The 17540-nt window shown below is 52.9% G+C and overlaps 1 protein-coding gene across 1 annotated transcript in view; it reads right to left on the bottom strand.

The window, feature by feature from the left end:
• The window catches only part of CAPN2 (calpain 2), a 57103-nt gene extending 40391 nt beyond the window's left edge, over positions 1-16712 (bottom strand). Inside the window, exons 1-2 of the mRNA XM_006057240.3 lie at positions 16328-16712; positions 11118-11187 (exon numbers count right to left, since the gene is read on the bottom strand). Of these exons, the coding sequence (XP_006057302.1) occupies positions 11118-11187; positions 16328-16564 (307 nt within the window). The 5' untranslated portion in view covers positions 16565-16712. The remainder of the gene's footprint in view (positions 1-11117; positions 11188-16327) is intronic.
• Positions 16713-17540: the final 828 nt, after the last annotated feature.

A 17540-nucleotide genomic window follows, 5' to 3' on the forward strand; every position in this document is an offset into this window, starting at 1 on the left:
CCAGAGCCCTCTTCTGTAAAGGTAAATACATGCAGAGCCATGTGGGTAAATTTCCAGAGCCGTGCTCCCCGGGCCTCTGTGTCTGGTCCTGAGGGTCAGCGTTGAGCACCGGCCAGGCCACCTGGGGCCCATTGCGGGGAGTGGAACGGTGACGAGGACTGTATTTGCGGCTGCTGGAAATTTTTCCAAGAGCGGAGCAGGCTATTTGTTTATGCCTTCTCCTCCTTTCTCTCCCACCATCACTGTCTTCCCTCCAACCACAGGGAAGTGGAGCAGAGAAGCTGGGAGATGCCGCTCCCTGCTCACCTGTCCCACAGCAGCTCTATTATTCTAGGGAGAGGTGCCTGCTGACGGTCCCAGGAGAATGGCAGCTCTGTGAGGGGCTGGGACCCTGTCTCCGTGGAGCACGTGCTCCATGAAGCAACAGACGTCTCAGAGAAAGAGACAGAGCCCGAAGCCCAGGGCTGGCCTCCCAGGGCCCTCTCCGCCTTCTTGGCCAGACCGGCGCCTCTGAGCACCTGTCCTTGCACTTACCCTGCGTACGTGCCACTTTTTTTCCTCCCATCTGGGCTCAAACTCCCTGTTCCCGTGGTCCCTCCTGAGCCAGGTCTAGAGAAGGATAGACCTTCCTCTCCAGGCTTCATCAGACAGCAAGGGGGATGATGATCAAAGAACATGGATTAGAAGAGATGGGGGCGGGGGGAGGTGAACATCGAGCCTCAAGTCCAAACAGGGCACATGGGCTGTAGCGGGGTGGGGCTCGAGGAGGGGAGCTTAGACTGGTCCTGAGAGGGAGTGGAGGTGGGGCGGGAAGAACTTGCAGGGAGAGGCAAGGTCCAGTGCAGATGCTGAAAGGTATGGGGGGCGTGGCACCATCCAGGAGTGTGGAAAGCAGGTCAGAGCCCCAGTGAGGATGCTGGGAGGATGGAGGCTGGACACGGTTTATACTTCTGCAGAGTCTGAACTGACCCCCGAGGGAAATTAACCTGAGGTTCCTTTTCACCCTTACTTCTTCTGCACAGACCCTCCAGGCACAAGAAAATAACACTTGCACCTTCCAGAAAGGGCTTCTCCCTGCTGCGGAAGAAGGACTCAAGGATCGAACCCGGGTCTCCTGCATTGCAGGCAGATTCTTTACCAGCTGAGCCAGCAGGGAAGCCCTGGAGAGAAAGTAAGGACACAGAACAGAGAGGACTGGATGGATGGAGGGAAAGTGGTGGTGGGGGAGTGGGGAGAGGCAGAGACAAGAAGAGGCCGGTGTAGAGAAAGGACTGTGATGTTTTTTGTTGTTGCTGTTTGTTTTCTTTTGCCTAAAGTCCAGTCCACTGATCTTCCTGTCATGGGCACCCAGTAAAGCTGGCTGAACGGAAGCAGAGAGGGTCTCAGGGCTGGGTGGGGTGTCCCAGGAAAGCTCAGTGGGTGAAGGGAGTCCAGAAACTGGGAGCACCAGCCCAACCAGCTCAGTGCCCCTCCGCCCTGCACACCGGGAAGCCCCGGAGAACACACCTGCCCCAACCACGATGGGCTTGTGTCTGAGCAGCCTTGGGTCACCACTGTGGTGAAGGAAGGACAAGGCCATTATGCAAAGGGGAGGAACCGTGGCATCTTCCAAAAATGGTAGCCTCAATATTTCTGGTTGTACATGTTTTTCTGGAACCTTGCCCATCCCCACCAGGGGGTGGAGTCTGTGTCTTCCCCTTGAACCTGGTGGGCCTCTGTCTGTCTCGATGAACAGGCATGGCAGAAGGGATGCTTCCTGACTTCTAGGGCTCTCTACAACTTCTGTGTAAGAGGGTGAGCTCCCTTAAAGCCCCCGTGGAGGACACCACACAGGAGGCAGAGAGACCCCGGAGCTTCAGCTGACCAGCCTCCAGCCCACACACCAACCTGTGGCTGAGGGATCTTCAGGTGCCCCATCCAGCCCCATCCACCCCAACCCCATGGGAGACCCTGAGAGAGTCCCCTGGCTGAGCCCAGTCATCCTTCAGAACCACAAGAGAGAATGAGAAAATGATTGCTATTGTTTCAAGCCTTTGATGGTGGGAGGCAGGTTGCTAAACAACAGATACAGGTGTAAGGAGACCAGGAAATCTTCCTGAAATCTGTGCCTGGCCAGGGGCAGTGAGATCACCTGCCAACTAACAGAGAGGAGTGAACATGGAGAGATGTCAGTGCGAGGATGCTGACACCCAGTCACTCCAAGGTCCCGGGGGCACCCCAATACCTGAGATGCATTGAACATGCTGGTCCAGGAAGCTGGCACGATAGATGGCCCTGCCAGGGGGAGTATCCCCAAGGTGCAGGAGGGCTAATCTCCTCCTTTGCTGCAGCAGCTCCCCAGAGGCGGGCTGGAGCTTTTCTCCCACGGGGTCAAACATCCCAGCAATGCCGCCCTGACTGCGGCTCCATATTGTTTCCTCTTCCCTAGGATGACGCCTGCTCCTAAGTGTGGCTGGCACTGTGTGGCGTCTTCACCAGTTCCCAGCACAGGCATCGCACCCTGGGTGCCCAGTGACCACCCTCCGTCTGCCCCATGGTACTTAATGCCTCCCTAGTCTCCTTCTCTTCCTGGGTCTATCACGGTATCCCCCAGGAACATTTTTGCTCCCTCTACCCCCAAGGGACGTTTGGCACTGTCTGGGGATATTTTTGGTTGCCATGCTTGGGGAGCGGGGTGCCAGTGCATCTTGCAGGCAGAGGCTGGGAGCGTGCCATGCAGCCTGCAGCACTCAAGACAGCCCCCGGGACGGGGAATGATCCAGTCCCAACTCTCAGCTGTGCTGGGGCCAGGAGACCCTGCTCTCTCTCGAGTCCTGCTTGCCTCGCATTTCATCCCTATAGTACTTTGTTCCTTTGCTTTCCATGGTGATGGCTAGATACATGACGCTTCCTGAGACTGAGACACTGGTATGTGCTTCCCAGGTGGCTCGGTGGTAATGAATCCACCTGCCAATGCAAGAAATGCAGGTTTGATCCCTGGGTCAGATCACCTGCAGAAGGAAATGGCAACCCACTCCAGTATTCCTGTCTGGGAAATCCCATGGACAGAGGAGCCTGGTGGGCTACAGTCTATGGGGTCACAAAAGAATTGGACACAATTTAGTGAAGAAACGAGACACTGGTATCTAACAATCTCCAGCAGGCCTGATGCCCTGCTGACGGGACGAATCTCTCTTGGCCGAGGCAGCCTGGTGAGTCTCAGCTTTGGAATGGAAGGGAAGGAAGTCCTGAGAAGCCAATGGTGCCCCCACTCTGGGTGCTGGTGGTGGTGGGGGGTTCCCCGTGGAAGTGTACATTCTGCCAGGGCCTGGGCCGGAGAGATGAGTCCCAAGGGGCCATCCCTTCCGTGACTGCTTCCTTGCCTGGAGCAGCCCAGAAAAGGGTGCCCCCATCCAGAATGACGCTTCCATACAATCATGTTGCATTGTATCAGCACTGTCAGGGGCGGGGATGCTCCACTCTGCTCATATCCCAACCCTGGCTGTAACACAGGGCTTCAGCCTCCTTCCGTGAGCCGCACACAAGGCTGGAGCAAGAACAGATGATCCAAGCCGGGTGTGCTCCCTCCCTCCCTTCGCCTGATGCTCCTGCGGAGAGCTCTGAGAGGGAGAAGGAGAAGGGAGGATGGAGGGGGACGGGGTGCCAAGGCCTCAGGGGCACACTGTCGCACACTGAGCTTGCATGTATGACCAGAAGGAGGCCAGGCTCCGTGTGCCAGGAGGACACAGCCTGTTGTCCATCTCTGCTCCCTAGCTCCCTGTGAGAGTGGCCCCCACGGGGACCCCCCGATAGCAGCGTTACCTGCCAGCTCGTTCTTGCCTTCCTGCCAGCCACAGCCACATCCTCGCTGTCCTCCTCAACCCCTCTGTGCCCCAGGCCCCCACAGGAGAGGAGGTAGAGCCAACCTGCCTTCTAGATTCCTACTTCTCAGAGCTCCTTCCTCACCTCCGGGAGGATCCAGCCAGCAGAGGTCTACTTTCCTGACTTCCCGGGGGCCTTCACAGTGTCGAACTAAAGGAAAAGTCTCACCGTGGCTGGGGCAGCAAATGCAGGGGAGAGATCACATAGGGGACTGTGGTAAGAATGAGCACGGGACGAGCTTCCCTGGTGGCTCAGGGGTGAAGAGTCTGTCTGCCGATGCAGGAGGCACGCGTTCCATCCCTGGTCTGGGAAGATCCCACATGCCGCGGAGCAGCTGAGCCCACGCGCCACAACTACTGAGCCTGCGCTCTAGAGCCCGGAGGCTGCAACTACGGAAGCCCTGGCACCCTATAGCCCGTGCTCTGCAACAAGAGAGGCCACTGCAATGAGAAGCCCATGCAGTGCGACTAGAGAGCAGCCCCAACTCGGCTCAACTAGAGAAAAGCCTGCGCAGCAACGAGACCCAGAGCAGCCACAAGTAACTAACTAAAAATTATTCAAAAGACAAAACAAAAGAATGAATGTGAGAGGTTTCCTCACTCTGATCCCCAGGGAGAGAGAGACCACCATTGACACACCCGTAAGGTTCTGCACCACATGGGAAAAGGAAAGATGCAAATGCCACCTTGTTCCCATTTCCCAGGTGGGTAAGTTTTCGAGGCTGAAAACAGCAGAGACACTGCAGACAAAGTGGGTGCTGGGAGAGGAGAAGGTCCAGGCAAGGGGGAGTGAAGAGCCTCCCAGCTTCTCCTGGAAACATCAGGGAGACATGGCCGTTGCATGAGCCCTGAAAGCTGGGGCAGGAGACTTCACTGAGTTTCCTGAACTTTCCTCCAAACACCAGCTCCTCCATCACCTCCTCTCCACAGCTTCATGTTTGTCAAAGCCAAGTGCTAGAGCCGACCCCGTGGGGTATTCAAAACCAGCCGCATGTACCTCCTCCCCTCAAGCCTCGCTCTCCCCAAAGGTAATATGCAATTTGCAGATATTAAACCCTTACTAAGTGTCAGCCTCTGGCAAGCAGAGCTTTCCATGCATTATTTAATTCCATCTTCATAGCCCTATGATGTAGATACTATTATCATCCCATTTTAAGGATGAGAAAACTGAGGCTTGATGAGGATGGTGATTTGCCTCACGTGACAGAGCCAAGAAGTGGCGGAACCAAGAAGCCAACTTCTAACTGATGGACCCTCAAGTCCTCACTCTGGACCCTGCTATTTACAGATATTTGCTGATGTCTGGCAGAGAAGGCAATGGCACCCCACTCCAGTACTCTTGCCTGGAAAATCCCATGGACGGAGGAGCCTGGAAGGCTGAAGTCCATGGGGTCGCTGAGGGTCGGGCACGACTGGGCGACTTCACTTTCACTTTTCACTTTCATGCATTGGAGAAGGAAATGGCAACCCACTCCAGGGTTCTTGCCTGGAGAATCCCAGGGACGGGGGAGCCTGGTGAGCTGCCATCTGTAGGGTCGCACAGAATTGGACACGACTGAAGCGACTTAGCAGCAGCAGCTATAGTGCACACGTGGCTTTTTCCATTCAAACCAAATAAGATAAAAAATTCAGCTCCGTGGTTGCATTAGTCACACTTTCAGTGTTCCCCATGTAGCTTGTGGCTACCATATGGACAGTGCAGAACATTCCCATCACTTCTGAAAGTTCTGGTGGACAGTGCTGGCTTGGAGTCTGCCCCACTGCACACCGGCCATGCAATGTTGGGCCAGCCAGCAGACCACCCTCCTCCTGGGGCTCCCGTGCCTGTACTGTAGCTGCCGAGGGTCCCACTAGACCTCACAGAATACGTGGCCCTTCATTTCTGAAATCCCCTGGATGGGGGCCTCGCTGGGCCTGATGCCTTGTTGGGGGATGATCTGAGCAGGGGTCTCAGACCTTGGAGTGGAGATGTTATTGCTCAACAAACATGAACTGAAGCCCAGTGCGGTGGCACTGTTTGCGGCTGCCAGGGGAAGTCACAGAATGTCGGAAGTAGTGAGACCTCAGGGAACTGAGATCCAATCCCCTCATCTCAGGAAAAGGCCAGAGACCACACAGGGATGTGGCCTGGCTCCTGGTTCAGGGAGCACCGGAATAAGTGAAAAGTCACACTGTGACCCACAGGCCCACGGGGAGCAGAAGAACCCTGTCAACTCCTGGGGAGTTTCCTGAGATTGCAGAGGACCCTGTACGCGACAGTGGGGTGGGGGAGAATTCCTACTCCCTCTGGGGAGATGAGGTCAGGGGCAGCAAGGAGAGATGTGCTCAATCTTGGGCATCTGATGGGCAGGAACCCCGCTGTGTGACGGCCAGGGCAGGACGGGGCCTCTGGGCGATCCATCCCTGCCCTGTTTACAGACCTGTCTCAGGTGCAGCTGGAAAGGGAGCTGGGAGCACAGGCTGCTGCCACAAGGGAGACGAGCTGTGAAAGAGCATTTATAACCAGAAGAGCCGGGAGAGGAAACCATGACTCATGGACTGCCCACATCTGCCCAGGAGGCTGGGGAGGGGGGTGGGGCAGTGCGGGCAGCGCTGGGCTGGTGGTGAAGCCATTGTTTTAAGAAAGAGGAGAAACATATTTATTTTTTCCATCAAACCAGCCAACACTCATTTTTAAATTTTTTTTAAAAAAACTATAAGCACTATCTTTAAAAAATGTATCCTACAAAATCCTGGCCCAGGACTCCTGAAAAGTGGCAAGCTCGTCAAAGCTGTCTGAGAAACCGTCACAGCCAAGAGGAGCCTTAGGAGCCCTGACAACTAAATGCAACATGGTATCCTGGATGGGATCCCGGGACAGAAAAACGACTGGGGAGAAACTCAGGAAGGTAAAGGATGGACTTTGGTTAATGATAATGTATCAGTATCGGTTCATTAATCGTAGCAAATGTCCCACACTAATAATGTAAGAAGTTAACAATCAGGGAAATTGGGGGTGGTGTGTATGGAATTCTTTGTACTTTTCATCTCAACTTTTCTATAAATCTAAAACTGTTCCAACAAATAAAGGCTATTAAAATTTTTTAAGGTGCTTATTAAAGTGGCTTTTAAAAATTATAAGAATCACTTTTAAATGATTATTATTATATAACCTTTAAAAATGGGAAAATAGGGAGAGGCCGAATTTGCTCAGGATTCTACAATTTCCCAAGTGTGTTTGCCTATATTAATTGCATTTTTCACCACGGCCCCGGGAAGGAAGAATTATCATGATTCCCATTTTCTAGAAGAGGAAACTGAGGCTCAGAGTGCCTGGATAACCTGCTCATTGTCACACGGGGCTAGGAAACAGGAGAGGAAGCCGAAACTGGAAACCTCCTTCCTGGTGCTTTTCCCACTGGCTCTGGGCTCCCCACTCTCTGCTGAGCTCGGCTGTGAGGGGAGACACCCTGTGACACCTCCCAGCAGGTGCTGCGGGGCTTGTGTGACCCTCAGCAGTAGGGTGAGGGTAGAGGATGGGTGATCCACCTTTAGGGGCCAGGTTACAAAGACACGGGGCTGTGCGGTTTCAGCACTGGCAGCCTGGAGCCCTCCCTCAAGAAGCTGAAGGCCTTTGCGGGCACCTGGCCAGGGCAGCCACCTTCCCCTGAGAGCCGGGAGGGCAGTGGGGACCGTGGGGAGCTATGTGAAAGGGGCAGTGTGAAAGCTCAGCAGTGGCCCAGTGAAAATCAAAGGCAGAAGGAGCTCGGCTCTCGGGTCTCCCAGCCCTGGGGGCCACCATGGCCATCACCTGTCACAAGAGGCTACCAGCAGCAACTCCAGGCTGTATTTAGCTGCAGGGCAGCCTGGCTGAAGGTCAGCCTGGATCTCCAGCCCTTCCTCCAGAGAGGCAGACTTTTCTTCTCTGACTCAGTGCTTAGCACAACCAAGGTCTGCAGCGCAGGTGGCTCACATCAGAGCAGCCTACAAACAGTTAGGGTTACTCTGGTGAGGCTTTGAGCTGACCCTCTGGGAAGGTGGTAGAAATCTGTGGATTAACTACTGCCAGGCAGCCCTGTGAAGGAAGCCCTGTTGGGAGATGTACAAGTCCAAGGACAGCCCCGGCCCAGGTTCCCTGGCAAACTGAGTGAGTCTCCGGGTAAAAAGTACAGGTAAGGAAATAGTTTGCTTTGAGAATGTTACCTCCATATTTCCTCAACAAAGCCTCATGGCAACTCGTGATGGGAGTGAGAAGAGTGTAGAAAGATTTAAAATCATATTCGAGTTCTTTCCTTGGGCCATTTTTAGCTTTGTGGCCTTGCATGGAGTCCCCACCTGCTGCCTCAGCTTTCTTATCTGCATAGTGGGGTGAAAATATTTATTTGGATGAGATAATAATAATATTATTACATGTAGTAATATTTATGACATGAGATAACGAGATGAAAATGCTCCACGAGTTGCACACTGTTTCTTAGTCACAGGGGCTTCCCAGGTGGTGCTAGTGGTAAAGAACGTGCCTGCCAATGCAGGAGATGTGAGAGACATGGGTTTGATCCCTGGGTCAGGAAGATCCTCTGGAGGAGGGCATGGCAACCCAGTCCAGTATTCTTGCCTATGAAATCCCAAGGACAGAGGAGTCTGGAGGGCTACAGTCCATAGGATTGAAAAGAGCTGGACATGACAGAAGCGATTTAGCACGAATACACAGGGTCACAGGGGCTGTTATCACTCCTCGGCTGAGATTAGAGATCTGGTGGCCTAGCCCAAGATCGCCACTCAGTGTCCAGCATGAGGAGTGACTCTAGAACAGTTGGATGCCCCATAGTAGGGAATCTTTGAGATCACCCTGCTGACCCTCCCCAACTTCCCTTTTTAGAAGAGATGGAGGTTCCTAGTGATGACTTGCCCATGGTCCCCAACTGTAAGCTGAGCCTCGACTCCTATCTCTTGTCGTGTGGCAGGCGTTGCTGCCCTTTGTTCCTGATGCTTCTGAACCTTCGGGGACCTGGTGACAGCCACCACCCCACACCCACCCTCTGCCCAGATGCCAGAGTCAGGGTGAGAGTTCAGTTCACCACATTTCACAGTTCATAGTCAAATCAGGATCCTCCAGTACAAAAGGCCAAGAGAACAAAATGGCCAATGTGGTGGAAAAAAAACAACAAACAAACAAACAAAACTTAGAAATGGCAAACCGAATTACTGAGAAGTTTTTAAAGGACTTTAACTTAAACTTGTTTTTATTTAATTTGGTGCATATCATGTGGATTTTTACCCCAGGAATGTAAACTTTTTGTGTCTCCTTTCCAAATGGCCTGACAGTATTCCAACAGGACTTACATCTTACAATTTGGTCCTTAAGAGATTATTAAGCTTTGAAGTGGATGTTTAGCCCAGTTGTGGAATTTAGCCCAGATATGACCGTTGTCATTTCTGTTTCCAGATTTTTCTAAAACCCCCGTGGTTAGCTGTAATTTCCATCAACTTCTAGTTCAATTAACTTTCATTTTCTCTAACCAATGGACTTTTCTGGAGTACCCACCTTAGGTGCCTAAGGGCCCCTAGGTCTATCTTTTGTGAGGGAGAGAAGGCAGGAAATGGGAGGTAGGTATTCTTTAGGTAAGAGTATGCTCTGGCATCTCAGGAATTTGCACATGGATGCTGAGCTCAGATAGTGGGGTTTGCACGCCTAGCCCTGAGTCATGCTCTCCATTTCCCAAGGGGCCCCCAGCATACCCAGTCTTAACATCTTAATGATTCACAGAGCGGCCCCGACATCCCTCAGAGGTTGAAAACTTTCCATGCCCCTTCTAGGGAGTCTAGCTCAGGGATTAAACACAGACCATCTGCATTTGCATTCCAGGCCCTCGCTTCAGCTGTGGGATGACCTTAAGCAAGTCACTCCCAGGACGGAACCTCTCTGCTGGGTGGGCCAGGAAAGAGGCACAATTCAAAGATGCTTAACTCTGTTACTGTTGGACTAGCCTGGAAAACAAGTTGAAGCTGATGGCTCAAAATAAGGTTTTGGTTTATCGCAGCAAATAAGCTGCTCCAGCGATCATAGGCTCATACCTACTAGGAGTAAAACATAATAAGCGTGGATTCTATGAGAATCTTAAACAGCGGTCACAGGCCCCTTTGTTAAGACTTCTTCAAAGAAACCCTGGGGGCTCTTAGAGCACAGGTAACTGTGCTCAAGGTCGTGTGATAAACCATAATGGAAAGGAGTGTGAAAAAGAACATGTATATGTATAACTAAGTCACTGCTGTACAGCAGAAATTAGCACAACATTGTGAATCAACTATCCTTCAATAAAATCAGTTAAAAAACCCAAAAACAATGCAGGTGCTTTCATGTCAAAGCAGCCTGTAGGTTCCAGTCTCAGCAGGCACTGCATTCAGAAATCAGAGCCCGGCTTCAGAGAGCCTCACAACTCAGCTACTCCAGTTAAAATTACTTAAGTGAACATTACAATTGCCTCTGTGACAAGAGCACCACGTCCACTGTTGTGATACCATGGTGAGCTCGTCCTGCAAACACTGAGAACACTCTGGTACGTTAACTTCCTCCCAGCAGTGACTACTAGGGTTTCCTCTTCCTTTACAATGAGTCACCATCCCATCCCTGAACCACAGAGAACTGATGTCTCAGTGCTGCAGCTGACCCGGGGGAGTCCTCCTAACTGGTCCTCAGCCTGGAGCCTGACTGCTCCGTGGGTCACTGGTAACACTGGCTCCGGGAGATGCAGGCGCTAAGGGTGGCTGAGATCCAGGCGCTCCTCTGTCCCCCAGCGGGAGCATCTTTGTAACTTCAGCAACTAGCCCAGCACTTCCCTGGTGTTCCAGAGGCTAAGACTTCTCATTCGCACTGCAGGGCAGGGGCCCGGGTTTGATCCCTGGTCAAGGAACTAGAACCCATGTGCCACAACTAAAGATCCCGCATGCTGCAACAAAGATTGAAAAGTCCATATGCTGCAACTGAGACCCAGCACAAAAATAAATACATAGTAAAAAAAATAATAATCTCAACTCTTTAAAATGACAACAGCAACAAATAGCCCAGTCTGCAGGGGACACAGGGGGCCTCACTGCACCTCTGTCTATTTGTCTACCACAGCACAGGATCCTAGGGAGACAAGACATTCCAGGAAGCTTCTGGAAATGGAAATTGCCAAAGGGTTTAGTAAGAGAGCGGAATCATAACTCATCCCTCACTCTTTCCACCCACAGCTGTGTCGACAGGCCCCTGTAGCCTGCTTAGATGCCATCACTTACCTAGGGCTCCTTGGCAGATGTCTGTGCGAGTGGCTCCTCCAATAATAAATTGAGGATTATCGCAGATCTCCTGAAAACGAGACCCACAAAGTATTGTCAACATATATGCCATATGCTTTTGTAGTTAGGACGCCTCAGTTTCCAACAGATGCACCAAACCCCTCTGTCTCTCCCCTCTCCTCTAGGGAATGCCTGGCCGTTAGATTGCCATGGGGTCCTTCTCTGACCCCCGCTCTGTGGGTCCTGATAGGTGGTAGGGGATCCTACTGCTCCACCAGATTCTAACGCCGCACACTGCTTGGAGCCTACTTCATCATGCCACTTCCTAGGGCCAGGGCAGTGCCAAGTCCAGCCTCCTCTGGGGGCCTGGAGATGCTCCACACTCTGTAGTTGCCCTGCCCACCACACCCGCCCCTCTCCTCTGTTCCTGCATGGGATTTCTCCTCTCCCACCCAGTTCCCTCCTTCTCCACATCTTAACATATCTCAAGACTCACTGCCACCAACTCCATGAAGCCCTCCTTCACAGTCTGGCCCTCACTCATCCTTTCCATCCTGAATCCCAGAGTATCTATACTCTGCAATTCAGCAGCTAGATGTGTGCTGCGCATGGTGCGGGGTACCACTATGTCTTCCTAACACTTATGCTTCTTGAGGGCAGGGGAAGGTATCTAGCTTTCTGGATTTGCCCACAGGCCATGATACTCGGGGCAGGGGGTCCACATACTGTGAGCCTGCTGTATGTCAGTACTGTGTGTGGTGCCTTATCTCAGAAACATGGATGGGCAACAACCCTGTTTTATAGGTGAGGAAACAGGCTAAGAGATGAAGCCACGTGTCCCAAGATGCATCGCTCATGGCTGTAGACAGCAATGGGATTTGACTGCTGTAAACCGTACACTCCCTCCCCTCCGGAACTGCCTCTAAATGATTACTAACAAGCCAAAAAGGGCTGTCCCACAGGTCGCCTACTAGAAGCCAGCCTTGAGCAGGGCTGGCCCCTCTGCTGCCCTCTCTGAGCACGCTTCCTGATTCTGAAGAGCCCCACCCAAAACCACAGAGGAAGCACAGAGCATAAATCTGGGCTTCCCTTGGCCGGGACCCTTTGATTTGGAGGAGCTCCACCCCAGAGCGCCCGAAGGGCCCCCTCTCTGTCAAGCAGAAGCGTTTCCTGGGTGAGGCCAGGATCTAGCCCCTGTCCATCGTGGCTTAGACTGTAGACCCTTCTGGAATCCACAGCAGAGCACACTCCTCTCATGCCTGCATTGTCCCTTCCCTGTTCGGGTGGGTCTGTCTGGGGGAAGACAGGCACAGTGAGAATGGGTTTTTGCTGAGGCAGAGGAAGCCAGCTTTGCCCAAGGCCTGCCAGCCAAGCACTTATCCTGCTGATGGAATACACGGAGCTTGGTGCTGGGAGCCTAGAAATCATATTGATAATCCTCGGTGCTCCAGGCACTTATCCCAGAAGGGTTTTTCCATTATTTTTGAGAAATTTTTCACGCCTTTGGCAGCCTCTCCAAAGAAGGCAAAGTTTAGAGTGGCTCTTAGAGATGCTTCAGGAAATTTGTACACAGCATGAAGGGCATGAGTTAAATACAGAACATCACAGTCTCAGGAAAGGGGTTGAGAGCTTGGGCTTTGGAGTTCGCTGGAGTGTGACTCCTGGTTCTGCCACTTCTTATACAGTGGGTTCTATGACCTTGGCAAGTTACTTCACCTCTTTGAGACTCAGTTTCAAAAAAAAAAAAAAAAGACTCAGTTTCCTCATCTGTATAATGGGGATAGTGATGACATGTGTACTTACGACATCTGAAGGTTAAATGAGATGACTATGGATGTGTGCCTCGGTAAGCACTATATCAGTTCCCGACTATTATAGCTATTGAAGGAGTATCATAATCACTGAACTTGGAGGCAGGAGATGCAGGCTTGAGGCTGAATTCAGTTAGCTGAGTGTAAACAAGTCATTAAGGTCTCAGAGGCCTTAGATCAGAGGTCCCCAACCTTTTTGGCACTAGGGACTGGTTTTGTGGAAGACAAATTTTCCCACGGATGGGGTGGGGGTGGGGAGATGGTTTGGGGATAATTTGAGCATGTTACATTTACTATGCCGCCACTGATACGCCAGGAGACTGAGCTCAGGTGGTAATGCAAACAATGGGGAGCGGCTGTAAACTCTGATAAGCTTTGCTCGCTCACCTGCTGCTCTCCTTCTGCTGTGTGGCCTGGTTCCTAACAGGCCATAGGCCTGCACCAGTCAGGGCAAGGTGGGGACTGACATGTCTGCCCTCGCTCCAACCTGACTGGTGCCATCCCTGATGGTGACCAGCCCACAGTGACTTTAGCCATGTCCTCTTCCCGTCTGCGGAGCCTTCTGTGGCCAGTGTTGAGAAACCCCCTCTGAGGAAGGGCAGCCCTTTGGCTCCAGGGCTGGCCCGCTCCCCTCCCTCCTCTTACTCCCTCCTCTCACTTCCTCAGGGCCTCCTTTTCTCTTTAGTTCCTTTCTCTCTGGGGCTTGACATATGCTTGTGTGCGTGCTCAGTTGCTCAGTCATATCTGACTCTTTGTGACCCTTTGGACTGTAGCACACCAGGCTTCTCTGTCCATGTGATTCTCCAGGCAAGAATACTGGAGGAGGTTGCCATGCCCCGCACCAGGGGATCTTCCCCATCCAGGGATCGAACCTGCATCTCCAGTGGATCCTGCATTGCAGGTGGATTCTTTACCACTGAGCCACCAGGGAAGCCTGGGACTTGGCATATAAAACATTCCAATTGCTCTCGTCTGAAAAAACAACCTCTCAAGTCCCAGGTCCCACTCTCCCTGCCACCTTCCCTCCTTTCCTTTCGCAAGAACGCTTCTGGAATTACATGAGCATGCTCTTCATTTCTGGTTCCTTACTTTGGGGTCTACAGCCATCTAGCGCCTACCCAACTGCAATTCAGTTGTTGTTGTTCAGTCACTAAGTTGTGTCCAACTCTTTTTGACCCCATGGACTGCAGCATACCAGGCTCCTCTGTCCTCCATTATCTCCTAGAGTTTACTCAAATTCATGTCCATTGAGTTGGTAAGGCTACCTAACCATCTCATTCTACCCCATGGCAATTGCTCTGTTAGAGTCACCAGTGACTTGCTTTTGTCTAGATCCAGTGGATACATTTTTGATTGTCTCGCTTGACCTGAACTACAGCCATGTTTGAGAAGGCAGAGAGGGTGGCTATGAGCTGTGGACTCTAAACACCCCCAGGCGGACAGTCCTGGCTCCAGCCCAAGACACCTGAATGAGCAGATATTTAACCTTCTCAAGCCTCAATTTCTTCAGCTGCTGAATGGGTCTATACCTGTTGCCCTCCCATTGGTTGTTCAGTTCATACCCCTGTCATGCCCTAACCTGGGGCTCTAAAATGGGCTTAGATTTCCATTTTCCCATCTGGAAATCCTACAGGCATTCCCAACTGTTGGGTGACCTGTCTGTCTAGCCCCTAATGCCTTCAGAGGCAAAAACCAATATGCACTATGCCTGGCATACAGTAGGTGTTCAATATAAGCTTACAGAATGAATGAAAGAATAAGCAAAGAAGTGTATAAATTCACTCCACAGACTGTCATGTACTATACAAATGTAAGGCAATTACATTCTTGTTTATCACTTTCACAGTCATAATTTTTTTGAGGCTTGTTACAATCTTGCATTCATTCATTCATTCATTCCACAAAGAGTCTTTTTGTTCACAAATGTATCCCAAGCATTTAAGACACTGCCCGACATTTAACAGGCACTCAACAAATACTGTTCAATGAATGAATGAACAAATGAATGCTTACTCTGAATGCACCAGGGATTGACTGGTGAACAATACACACACGGTCCCTGCAGTTCAATAGGAAGGACAAGCAAATATATGTAATTATGTGAATGAACTGTGAAATGCTGTAAAGGAAATCAGCAGAGTTCATGATAAAGAATGACAAGATGAGAAGGGGGGCTGCAAAGAATGGTCAGGACAAAATCTCTTTGGGGAGGGAACACCTAAGTCCCAAAGAATGAGTGAGCCAGATTCCAGAAAACTAAGAAAGAGCATCTCTGGCCAGTGAGGCAGGAAAGAGCAGGGTGCCCTTGAGAAACTAAAAAGTGCTGGGCTTGGTGAGTCAGAGGAGAGAGGAAACTCTCTCTTTTAGATAAAGAAATGGAGGCACAGAGGTTAAACAGCTCACTCAAGTTAGCAAGAATTGAACTCAAGTGCTCTGGGCCAAGGGTACCTCCAATTGCACTTGCTGCCTGCGGGCTGGGTTTGGGGTAACAGAAGGTGACCAGCCGATGAGGGTGGGGTGGGGGTTCAGGGGAGGGGAAGCAGGACAGGAATGCTTATTTTCCTAACAGGAATCTAGAGGCTGGATTTCCCAGGAGGCCTCCTTGGGGTGTGGTGGGGGAAGGTCAGCGAGGTGTCTGTCCCATAGGAGGTGGGGCCAGGAGGGTTCCCAGGGACACAGGATGTACAAACTGATCAGGGAAGCAAACTGCACCCAAGGCCTGCCAGGGCACGCAAGACAGAGATCCAGGGCCGGTGGGAAAAGGGAGCTCAGAGGAGGCCAGGAGATTCCAGGGTGAAGAGCAGGAACCGGCTCCTGGCTGCATCTCCCCTATCCTTTCGATAATCACCAGGGTAAATATTACAGGGAGCTGTCTTGCCAGTTCCCATCTGGAAAAATAAACAGGAAACTGAGTGGATAAATCTAACCATCACTTCAAGAAACAATCCCTAGTCACAAACGTCCAGGCCATGCGTGGACTTTCTCCCTGAAGCAGAGATAACCGAGTTAGAGACCGACTTTCCCCGTGAAATACCGTAACACCCACGGCCCGTTCTCCCACCCACCCCCCACCCCCAGCCTCCCTTCTCCGCCCTCCAGAATCCAAGAAGTTTCCTCCAGGTCCCCTTATGTCACCCGCGTTTTTGTGAGTTTTTGCCGGTGGGCCTGCTAGTGGGATCTGTGGGCAGTGTGCACCTCGGTGCGTCCTAAGGGCCCCGTGGGTGGCAGATGGGACGCGGGCGACCCCGCGCCAGCGGAGCCCTGGATCGGGTTCCGGGCCGCGGGGCTCGCTCCCCGCGCTCCCGCGGCTCCCCGCGCGCGGGGCCGGGTTCTCGCCCGCTCGCAGGCCCGGCCGCCGCACCTCCGGGCCCCGCATCCCGCTCCGGGCGCGCTCCCTACCGTGGGCCGCTTCCACTCGATGCCCCGGGTCTTGCTGGAGTAGGGTCCCAATTCCTTGAAGCCCAGGGAGGACGGCAGGGCCGGGAAGGAGGGGTCCTGGAACAGGGCCCCGGCCTCCAGGCACTCGTCCCGCAGCGCCGCGTAGTCCTGGTTGAGGTACTTTACCGCCCTCTCGTGCGAGCCCAGCCCCTCGGCCGCCTCCCGGTCCTTCGCCAGCTTGGCCGCGATGCCCGCCATGGTTGGCCCGGTGCCGCCGGGCGAGGGAGCGAGGGTCTCGGCTGCGGTGATGAGCAGCGCTCGGCAGGGGCGCGGCCAGGGCCCGGCGTGCGGCAGCGGGACTGTGAGCTGCCGCCGCCGGCGATGATTCACCGGGTCCGGCAGCGCCCTCCACCCGGCGGGCGTGGCCTGGCCGCTCCCGGCCTGCTCGGCGCCCCGCCCGGGACCCTAGCGGCCTGCACAGCGCCAGCCGGACGGCGGTGGCCCGTGGGGCTGGTGCTGCCATCTGCGGACGGTGCCCGGGATGGCAGAGCCGGCCGGCTGCGACCACCCCGGGCATCCCGGTGGAAAAGCGGGGACTCAAATCCAGCCTCACTTTAGCCGGTTTCCCACTTGCTGGAGAAGGCTGGCGAAAACCCAAGGCAGGGGCTATCCTGACTCTCCAGGAAACACCCTGTGAGTCAGAAGGGGAGAGAGCTGGAGGAGACGAAATCAGCTCTGTAAGAAGGTGGTTTCTCTGCTATAGACCCCATTTGACAGATGGGAAAACTGAGCAACAGTGAGGTTAGATGACATCACCCGGTGTTGCTCAACTAGTTTGGGGTGGAACAAGGACTCCAAGTTACCAGAGGCATGTTACAATCAGAAGGCTACACACTGCTACTGGTTAGCTGTATGATCACAGATAGCTGGGCCAGATTTGGCAAATAAAGATGCATCCACCTGTAATCAGATCAGATCAGATCAGATCAGTCGCTCAGTCGTGTCCGACTCTTTGCGACCCCATGAATCGCAGCACGCCAGGCCTCCCTGTCCATCACCAACTCCTGGAGTTCACTCAGACTCATGTCCATCAAGTCAGTGATGCCATCCAGCCATCTCATCGGTCGTCCCCTTCTCCTCCTGCCCCCAATCCCTCCCAGCATCAGAGTCTTTTCCAATGAGTCAACTCTTCGCATGAGGTGGCCAAAGTACTGGAGTTTCAGCTTTAGCATCA

Source organism: Bubalus bubalis, chromosome 5 (assembly GCF_019923935.1).
Source record: "Bubalus bubalis isolate 160015118507 breed Murrah chromosome 5, NDDB_SH_1, whole genome shotgun sequence".
Classification (NCBI taxonomy): domain Eukaryota; kingdom Metazoa; phylum Chordata; class Mammalia; order Artiodactyla; family Bovidae; genus Bubalus; species Bubalus bubalis.